Raw genomic sequence first — 10130 nt, 5'->3', positions numbered from 1 at the left:
CCCGCTCGGACACCTGCATCAGGTGCGTGTGGCCCAGGTTGCGCGTGAGCGTGACCAGCGAGCGGCGCGCCGGTTCGCAGGCCGACTCCTCCAGCACGGCCACTGTGCGCGCGCTCAGGAAGCGCTCGCCCCACTTGGGCATCCGGTTGGTTTTGGTGACGATGCGCTTGGAGCGCAGGCAGCCGCCGGTCATCTGGCGCTGCACCGTGTCCTCGGTGAGCACGTGCGAGCTGGGGACGGCGGCGGGTCAGCGGCCAGCGCGGCGGCGGGCTGAGGTCGAGTGCCGGGCGAGCGGCGCCCTGGCCGCCATCGTTGCTGGACCAACCCTGGCCATCATGCTCACATCATCAATAACAGGACATGAACAGGACTTGGGTCAAGCTTGCAGGGGCAAACCAAGACCAGGCATGCTGCGGAATAGTGATGGTTGATGAGGTTCAGAGCATGCAAACCTATCACTTCTGCAACACACCATCAGCTCTCACATGATGAGGTCTATCCACATAGACTGATGTTTTTCATACACAATGATGTTACAAGGGATGAATTAACCAGTAGTGCCTGAACAAACATACCTGTGGGGATTAGGGTATCTGTGCCAGAATGCCTGGACCACTTGATCCCAAGGATGCTGGAAGGTAGTGGTCTGCTCACAATATCGCACCATCTGTAAAAAAGGAAAGAGTTAATAAAAAGAGCTAATAAAAGAGCTAATAAAACATACATATTGCTCTTAACCATATACTTAAAACTCTTTTGGATAGAATTATATGCTCACACAGCTTCACCAAGATTTGAAACATAATGATCTAATTGTCATCACATGCATTCTTGCATCTCAAGCCCACATGCCCCTAAACTGAGCAGCAACATTGGGTCCACCCCTGCTGATCCTTCTGCTAGTCAACTGGGCCCTCAAAAACCAGAGTCCTGTCAATGGTTGCAAGGGAGGCGCACATAAAAATGAAATAAAACAGATTTCTTTACAAGGCTAGATGTGGCTAGCCAGTTTCAGGTTGATAACTAGTCAATGTTGTAGGTCATGGTAGCTAGCCAGCCAACAATTTTGCAACTACATAATGGCCAATGACCAATGCAGAGTTTCAGAATTGGTTTTGTTGTGGGGTGCCAGTGTTGCGGCTGCCGTGAATGTGCGGCACTCAGGAGCTCGCCATTGTAATTGTAAAAAATTTGAAGCTAAGAGCATGAATCTATCTGTTTTGTGATTATTTATATGTCCTGCCTTAAACACGACAAATGGTGTACAATGATTTTTCCTAACGTTAGGTAGGAAAGTACACCCTGACCCTCTTTTGTAACATGAGGTAGGAAAGTACACCCTGACCCGGATATCTATTTAAAATACCTGAAAATATTTATTATAATCCCAGCAGCTCACCTTCGATAGCAGGAGCCAGCTGAACGCAACCAGTCAATGGTCGTTAAATGCCCAAAAGCATAGAAAGAGTTGCGTGATCTAAGACCGTCCAGCCCACACGAACAGAAGCGAGCAGAGGCAGAGCGGACTACAATCGCAAAGGGATATGCCCCCTCCCGCGTTCTTCCGAGAGAACGGCGGAGAGAAACACGCGCGCACGCACACGCGAGGGTCACACACGCACAGACAGAGCGAACAAAAGTCTACACTTATGGCGCTGGTGAGCTTTTTCAGACGCACGTGAAGTTTAGTATATATCGCTTCTTAGCCTTTTGGCTAACATCAAAGTGTGGAGTGCGGTATACTTTTTAGTATAACTATCCGAATAAAACTGGTCATACTAGATTTTTGTGTCATTTCAATGCCAAATTACTAGTGTCCATTAAATTTGGCCGCCTTTCACTGAGGAGCGCGTGGCGCAGATATTTCGATTGTGAAGTATTGCAACTTATTTGGTCCTGGATTTTGTGAGAAACTGTGGAGAAAATATAGCCGTGGGGTAGGTGTGCAGACATTTTTCAGGTAGATGCAAGCATATTTCAAGCTGTGATGTGTTCCATCCTGGGTGTTCGTGTTTCTTGTTCCTGTCCCATACAACAAATTGGCTCTCCATGCACTGAGACTGGTAGTGGCTGCACCAGACTTCCAGAATCCTGATATAGTGTGCATAATCTGAGGCCGTTACTGCTGTGCTCCTGCGACATAAGACGTGGACAGGCTAGTATGCATTTTTCAGTCTAGTTCCTGTCCTTTAAAGGGAGTGATCCATATAGTATGGGATGTTAAATGCCTACCTGGAAGAACTTTCAGTGCTGTTCACAATCCCGCCCTTCTAAGACCTAAATGCTGGTAGTTTCTGAGCAACATGCCCACAAAACTGTATAAGTCTCTAAGAGGAAAATTTTTTTGATGTCACTTTGGCGTTTGTGAAGTCATGATAGTGTCATTTTAATCTTGTTATTCCATAAGGCATGTAGCAATTAGGGCTAAGAAAAATGTACTTGTATGGGTATTCATGTCTGGCATTCATTAGCAAGATTTATGAATTTAGCAGCTGTTAATTGGCTATCAGTTAAATTTGTGCAAGGTATAATGATGTAATGAAGCTGTGACATGTTGAGCATATTTACATGATGGAATTGTGCTGTTCAGGACAGTACAATCCTCTATGGACAATGTCCATGGGATCTAACAACAGTGTCCATAGTTATCTCTCACTTATAAAGTATGCTGTTGGTTACGAGTGAGCCTGTTTCATCATATCTGATGCTTGCTTCAATGTGTTCCAATGTAAAATATTCCTTTTCATATTATCTGTGTGATGCAATATTGGGGCATCCTGGTGTAACATTTGCAAAACACCTTTTAAGTTGTGCATATTATTTAATTTGTTAATTGCTTCCTGGTATCAATTTTCATTGGTGCTCGGTCTCAGTTTTTCACGTCTATTTTAGGGTTAGTTAGCTTCCCAATGAAGTACTTTATTTTATGCTTGTGCAGCTTCCTTCACTCTGCTATCTTTAAGATAAATTGCAAAGCAAAAATGATACCTAACATGCTATTGAAGTATTATCAAGCTAAATGTTGCAAAATTTATTTGTTTGTGTGGATTTGTGAGGTCACAGACCATGCTAAGCTGTGGTTGTTGCATGAACCATGTAACCCCACCATCCATTCGGGAAATCTGGAGCTCAATGATAGAATTTTGCTGCAGAAGTTGAACATGCCATGATACCCAACATGGCCCACCCCTCGCTCTCACCTCATCTGACCATGAGCAGTTGTTACTGCCAGTCACAGGTTATCTCAGTCTGGGCCAATTTCACACTCACTGTAGCATTTAGATAGTGAGCATAAAGGCTGCTCCAGCTCAGCCACCGGCCACCCTGGGTTCGAAGGCAGGCCCTGTCACTGACCCAGTGATGGGGACGGACACCGCTGATAAAGCTAATCTGTTTAAGCTCTTAGAAACTTAACAATTACACTCTGAATGGTTTGTATGCCTGGTTTTGGGTTCAGAGTACCTGCTGAGCATAGCTCGTACCGTGCACCCGGCCGCGCATGTACCTGGAACCTATCACTCAGTCCTGCTATTCAGTTCAGCGGATAGTTTTGCCTCTGCCCTTTGGCCAGACAGGAGCGCGGAGGGTTTAACGTGTTGTGCAACGTGTTTAACAGTTGCGGCACGCCGCCACGGGCCTGGATAGACCCTCGCTGGCCATCCGCCAGCTGACCTTTCCATTTCAGTCGGGCCAAACAATGCGCCCGGCCTGGGGCTCGTAACCTGTTCCGCTGGATTACGAGTCCAACATTTTCCCCTAGATCACGGAAATTTTGATAACAAGGGTAAAATCGAAATTGTGAAACTAAGAAATATAGTACTGTTTATCATCATGTTGAGTTGGGTGTTCGTATTTTCCGCCAGCAAGTGACTTTCAACATACCTAGAGAAACTGGTTAAATGTTATTAAGGAAATGTGGCAAATTCACAAAACTCGACATTTCAGGCTTTGGTCGTGGTCATTCGTGACTATGACCAAGCATAACTCGAAGTCCGCCTCTTCTTAGGGCTTCGAGCAATTTTGAATTTTGTCTTAGTCTTCGCCACCATGCGACCTATACTGCCGGCCCCGGCTCTTCCACGCTAATTTGTCGCTGCGATTGTAACGTTACTTCACGAAAAGTATTGCCCGTCCTGTGACTCCAATATACTACACATCGTTTCGGGGCTAACATGTATATGTGACTAAATGCCAAAACCAATCTGTCATTCTTAGGCCCAAAAAACTGGCAATGACCAGAGAAGCAATTTCGTGGTAGTGCAAACAGATTTCTTCGTAATGCTACCAATTTTTTCAATAACTGCAAAGGCCTGACGTTTCCTAATCCCATACATTTGAAGCAGGCGCGAAAACGGTTTTGGTTCCACAAAACAACTTTGTACACTGGGTTGCCTTCGGCTCCCTTGTGATTTCGAACCGATGGGTTTTGGGTACTTTTGCTTCGCGTTTCTTGAGTTCGAAGTCGCCGACATCGGCATCGGTTTCGCGTGTAAAAAGTTCGAAGCCACTGGCGTCAGACTTGGCTTCGCGTCTTAAAAATGTGAAGCCACTTGCTTCGGCTTTGGTTTCGAAATCATCTTTTTCGCTTTGCTTCAGCTTCAGCTTCGGCTTCGCGTCATTGCCTTTGCTTCGTGTCCGGCTTGAAAGTCTCACAACTTTCTGAAGCTCAGAAGTAGAAGTCTACAAAGTCTAGTCTTTTGTTAGCTTTGCATTCATCTGCTGAAGCGTGCTCGTTTCTGTGTGTGCCGGGTGTTTTGGTTGCTTGCCAATTATTGGGTGAGGTTTGATTTCAGGCACGTCACCAGACCTACTTAATCAAAAAAGCATCAGCTATCACAATTCACCCAAATCCTTTACTTATTCCACATGACCCAGTTGTTACGCCCAGTTGAATTTAGTGCAGGGTCTATGTGTCAGGATCCCAAAAGCAGGCCTTCCCAGGATGCCGTTCCTGTAATGGAAGGCTCCTATGTTAGGTGTGTGCACCGGTGGTATGCATGTGAAGGTCCAGTGCCTGTGGTGCGATTCTATGTTCGGTGCAATAGTGATTTTGTGGAACGCAAATTAATGGGTGCAGCTGCTTATATCTTAAATATAAGCTGTTTGTAGCAGCTTGCATGTTGTTTTATTATTTCACTCTCACCTTTGTTTCATATTTGTCCCTCACCTTTGTTCTTTCTAGTAACCAACATGTCTTCCTTGTTTTTCAGGTGTGCTGATTTTCACCAGCAAGAAAAACCTCAATGTGAAAATGTTGTCACCTTCTTCCCTTCAACTGGTGAATTTTCATCAATGCAGGGGTCTGCATACAAGCTTGGCGTTCCTTGGCAAAAGGAATTTTCGCAAGTTCTTGATTGGTGCTAAGCGCGGCACTCTGGCTTTCAAGCAAGCCAGAGCTAAGGAAGTCTCATTTAGAAAGGAGTTTCCCGATATAGATATACCAGGTAAATGACGTAACCAATACCATACGGTTTTCTTCATGCAACACTGTAACATCCTCGGACCGCGGTTGACAGACTGCCGTTGCCCACGAGTCAGAGATTAAGACACATACACCACAATCGCAGCAGAACTTCCGGGGGTCACAAATAGTCATGCCCGGACGGCGATTTCGTGTGTCGCCATCGCGGGCGCGCGGGTGCTGCCGGTAGGTAACAAAATGGTTAAATACCTTTTTTACAGACTGTGTTTTTGGAGTAACGTTCGGAACAGGCTCAAAAGCCATGGTAGTCAAGTGTTTTAAATTGCTAAGCTTTTTAACATATACCCAGGAAGGTATACTCAGACACATGTGACCCACTTTCCCCTCAAAGTCCCCCCCCCCCCCCAACTGAATAGAAAACCACACCCTGCTCACGAAGGAAATGCAGTGTCGGGTGTGTGCATGCGACTGGAAATATTTTTTTTTCGAATTGTGATTACCTCTGCCAGACTTAAACCCAGATGCCAAGGAAATCCAGGATTCCATAGAGGTCTATGGTTGTAGGATCGTGGGATCGGATCCCATGACCTTTTGAGATTCCAGGTCCAGATCAGCCCTGTACCCTTGCATTGCGTCGCGCAAACTCATCAGACCACTCTCGCTGAATCGCTCTTGATTGACAGCACTAGTTTCCTTTTCCTGTCCAATTGGCGTGCAGGAAGGCGTGATTTGCTTCGACTGACCTGTTGTGACATACTCCAGACAACGGCACCCGGCCAATCGGAGCGCGGCGAGATGGCGATAGCAAATTTGTGAAAATCCCCGAGATGATCCCGGAGCTGGTGGTGCCCGACCTGACCGGATTCAAGGTCAGCTGTGGGTCCGGGCTGACGCGCTCGGGATGCCGTGCAGTGGATGGTCGTGATTCTGCTGCCAATATTGGATTCAAGTGATGAAAGAAGCGTTTTATAGCAGGAGACTTTTAAATCTGTTGCACAATTCGGCGCCTATCTCCGTCATGCCTTGTTTGTGTCATGCTATGTAGTTTTAGCAAGATCAGCCGAAAGTTCCTATTCCCCGCCCCATACGGATTCACACAGGCAACCCATGTTAGCTTTCTGCACCCCGGCGGGGAGGACTGGGGAGGCCAGGCCATCGTCTGGTGCAGCGCCGGCACGGTGACCCACGCTCAAGCATACGCAGACATGCATCCGTCCTCTATTCTAGCTGGCACCGGCACGGCCTAATGGATAGTTGAGTGTCGCCCATCAGCATGCGAGTACGTTCGTGCCGCCCTCAGTGTCCCTGCCTCCCGTCTGCCCGGTTGGCCGATCCCTCTCCACACTTGTGACCCCCACGCTGGTGACGCCTGCCTGACTTCCGGACCTGCCAGAGGACCAGTCCCTCCTCACACCCAGTGACCTACCTTGCTGGTGACGCCTGCCTGACTTCCGGACCTGCCGGAGGGACCGGTCCCTCCTCACACCCAGTGACACCCACACTGAAGACGTCTGCCTGACCTCCGGACCTGCCAGAGGACCGGTCTCTCTCCACGCCCAATGACCTCCCACGCTGGTTATGCCTGCCTCACCGTCCCAGCTCCGGACCTGTCGGCCTGACTGGTCCCTCCGTGCGTTCCAGCTGCGGCCGTACGTCTCCTACCGCTGCCCGGAGGTGATCCAGGCCGAGTTCACGGCGCGCGATCTCTTCAACGCCGTGTACAGCGGCAAGATCACGGATGACTTTGAGCGTGGGACGCTGGACGCGGCCGGCCAGCCGCTGCAGCCGAGCGCCGACGAGGCGCTGACGCCGCACGAGGCGCGACAGAGGGCGCGCGCCGTCAACAGCGACATCTGGGAAAAGTGACGCCGGCCGGCCGCCGTGCGGTGTGGGCCTCAGGCAAGGTGTCGCTCTTGTGGCTAGGATAGGGTTGTGTGGTGGCGCGATGGCGCTTTTGACTGGTGCTCGCTGTGTGACCTGCTGAACTATTGCGCAAAACGTGTGCGTTGGTGGCCGATATATGTATATATATATATATATATATATATATATATATATATATATATATATATATATATATACTCGATGGTCAAAGAATGCTGCATGCTGACTGCAAGAAAGTGGAGTACGGATTGCCCGCAACAGGGCTGTTATTCTTCCTGTGGGCTCGTGGAAGGATGAGGATCGAGAAAAAATGAACTGATCGGACCGTGGTGCTCATTTCTTCCCAGCCTCGTGAGATGCTGGTTCGTACAAGTGCCGCTCCTTTAGCGGCCTGATGACTCATTAAGTGCGTTCTTTCCTTGGGGATGCAGTGCAGGTGTGGTTTGAATTCGTCAAACATACAACTACACTTCTACAGCTATGTTATCGTGACCTGCCTTCAGGCAGTGCTCCGAGAGGGGCTGGCTAGAAGGCCGCGTGGACAGAGGAGAGCGCTGTAGGAACCTGCAGAGCTAAAGCTGCGTGGAAGTAGCGTCGGCTTGTAAAGCGAGTGCACTAGTCACACTGGGCTGGGTGATTGCCCGTTATGACAGCTCTGATACTGGTGCACGAAAATGCAAGATATTTTCTCAACTGGTGCCTTTCGGCATTTGTTCCCGCGCAATATTACGAAGGTGCATGCAAATAAGCACAAGAAGCCATCAAAATAATTCTGAACTCACTTCAGTCTTGCCTGAGATGTAGTACGTACAAAGAGCATTGCCGTGCATGGAGCAAATGCTGTGCAAGGAGGCGTTTTCCCATATGTGAACCAGGACGGAGGTAGATTCTTTACGGAGTGCACAGTACTTTGTGCTGTGTACTCGAGTACTTTTGTCCATTGCGTGCCCATCCCTATCAATCGCGTAGTTTTGGCGCGGTTTTGACGGTTGGGGAGGCCGCCTGGTTCGTGGATGCCGGCTTTTTTGTACATAAGCTATCGGCATCCTATCGGGAGGTGAGTGATTATGTGGGTTTGTAAGTGTTATGGCCTTGGTGGTTGCGTTGACTGTGCCCTCTGTGCACTCTCTTAAGTAGTAAAGGAGCTTATTGGAGCATTTTGACAGGCTTGAAATGTGCTTCCTCAGCTACGTAAACAATGGCACGTGCGTGGTAGGTGTGGGTGCGCGCGGGACTTCGATGGTCTTGACCGATGCGCCTTTCATGTTGGGTAGGATTTAGGAAACTCATTGAGCACATTGTCTGAAGAGAGACCTTTGAGACTTAGGTAAGGCTTGGTACAAAGGCTTGGAGTACAAAACCCTCCATAAAAGAGGACTTATCTAACCAGAGGAGAAACTTTAAAATTGGGTGGGAATGCTTATGCCATGTTTGTGTACAATGGTGCAAACCGTAACAAATTTTCTTAGGTATTGGAATCTGAGGTCTGTTTTTCTTTTTCATAAAATTTGTGTATTATATGAAGGTGATACACATCAATTTTTTGCTCCATTTATTTGCATCTAAAAGCAGCATGTGCTTTCAGCGAACCTGATTCTTGCATGTGTTCTGCTTGCATGAATGCTGTTTGACATAATTTTAAGAAATCACAAAAGCACTGATGTGTAACGTCCAAGGGAAGAGCAGAATGCACCTGCTCCCAAAGAGGGCAAGGACCAGATTTATTTTCCCTGTTGATCCTAGTTTGCAGGGAACTTATCCCACTAGACTGCCCTCTGTAACATGCAATGTGGTATCTTCCTTTGTTTGTCTCAAGTTTTAATTGTCTTTCTGTAAGCACATTGCCATACACATATATTTTGTTTTTGTTTTGTGACAAACATGTGCCCATCACATCACCTTACACATGGTGTGACATATGGGTTGAAGTTTATTTCAAGATACATCACTAGCAAGCACCTTTTGTAGGCAGTTGATTGTATGACATTGACTTGCATGCAGCAATCCTTTCTTTTGGACCAGGTAAATTTGCCACCATAGACATTTTGCAGCTTGGAGTGTTTGGTATGCTACAGAATAGCATGTTGGATTTTAAGTCAGCTGAAATATGTCGAGAAGCAACCATACTTATAAATTTGACAGTAAACAAGAATTGGCAAACACTGTAAAAAAGCTGATGTGCCATGTGGTCCATCAGTGATTGGAGCTGTTACCTGTTATCCCCATTATGCGGTGGGACGTTGTGACAGACTTATGTGTGAACCAGGTCATCAGCTCTACACATGCGAAGCACACAAAGGCCATGGTAGGTCCGGCCACAAAAATATAACACCATTGGTAAATGTTATTGGTATGTTGTTCACCATTGGTAAACTAGACCGTTTGCATATCTCTCGCTGCGGCTGTAATCTGACACTGTAGCTGGCAGCAACCCGCAGGGGTGTAGTTTCCGATTCAGTTGGAGAGTTCCAGACCCCGTGCTTTGAGCAGAATATCAGCTGAGTTCGGGAAAAGCTCTTCTTTTTAATTGCAGAGGCAACTTTTGGCTTCCCAAACCTCGTGGTTAACCAGTCAATGCGTGGTCTATCAGATCAAAATGACAAGCAGACATAAGGTCACGTTATTGGCAGTGACTTTCTGCCTGGGTTTCCAAGTTTTGGCACGCTCCAATGGGCTGGTAGGAGATTCTGACATGCCATCTGATGATGAACCAGCATAGTTCGCCCTACATGACTCATTGCGATTTTCGCTTTTTGGGCGGACCATCGGGCGTGGCTTGAAGTAGCCGCAGGTCGAAGTTGAACTAGGATGGAATTACTCTCAC

General features: G+C 47.6%; 2 protein-coding genes across 3 annotated transcripts in view; one reads left to right on the top strand and one right to left on the bottom strand.

Annotated features, from left to right (window-relative positions):
- Positions 1-1611, bottom strand: part of prel (preli-like) — a 7239-nt gene extending 5628 nt beyond the window's left edge. The window contains exons 1-3 of the mRNA XM_037237202.1: positions 1400-1611; positions 576-667; positions 1-230 (exon numbers count right to left, since the gene is read on the bottom strand). The exon at positions 1-230 is cut by the window's left edge and continues 98 nt beyond it. Coding sequence (XP_037093097.1) covers positions 1-230; positions 576-667 — 322 coding nt within the window. The 5' untranslated portion in view covers positions 1400-1611. The remainder of the gene's footprint in view (positions 231-575; positions 668-1399) is intronic.
- A 245-nt stretch (positions 1612-1856) lies between these two features.
- On the top strand, positions 1857-7787 carry mRpL41 (mitochondrial ribosomal protein L41). Of its 2 annotated transcripts, none has more exons than XM_037236321.1 (4): positions 1857-1960; positions 5211-5444; positions 6185-6291; positions 7064-7787. In XM_037236321.1, exons 2-4 carry the CDS (start codon positions 5252-5254, stop codon positions 7286-7288), a joined length of 525 nt encoding a protein of 174 aa, XP_037092216.1. In that variant the 5' UTR covers positions 1857-1960; positions 5211-5251; the 3' UTR covers positions 7289-7787. The 2 variants fall into 2 exon arrangements, with proteins under 2 accessions (XP_037092216.1, XP_037092217.1); XM_037236322.1 differs by having other exon boundaries at positions 1858-1937.
- The last annotated feature ends 2343 nt before the right edge of the window (positions 7788-10130 follow it).

The sequence above is a fragment of the Pollicipes pollicipes genome, unplaced genomic scaffold, assembly GCF_011947565.3.
Source record: "Pollicipes pollicipes isolate AB1234 unplaced genomic scaffold, Ppol_2.1 Scaffold_7261;HRSCAF=8764_pilon_pilon_pilon, whole genome shotgun sequence".
In the NCBI taxonomy this organism is placed as follows: Eukaryota; Metazoa; Arthropoda; class Thecostraca; order Pollicipedomorpha; family Pollicipedidae; genus Pollicipes; species Pollicipes pollicipes.
Note: the sequence above shows the minus strand (reverse complement) of the source record. Positions and strands in the feature narration are given on the sequence as shown.

Excerpts from the sequence above, each read along its gene's own strand:
- mRpL41 (XM_037236321.1), top strand. The coding sequence starts at position 5,252 with ATGTTGTCACCTTCTTCCCTTCAACTGGTGAATTTTCATCAATGCAGG. Across the intron at positions 5,445-6,184 it reads TCCCGATATAGATATACCAG|ACAACGGCACCCGGCCAATC; the intron begins GTAAATGACGTA and ends GACATACTCCAG. Across the intron at positions 6,292-7,063 it reads CCGACCTGACCGGATTCAAG|CTGCGGCCGTACGTCTCCTA; the intron begins GTCAGCTGTGGG and ends CGTGCGTTCCAG.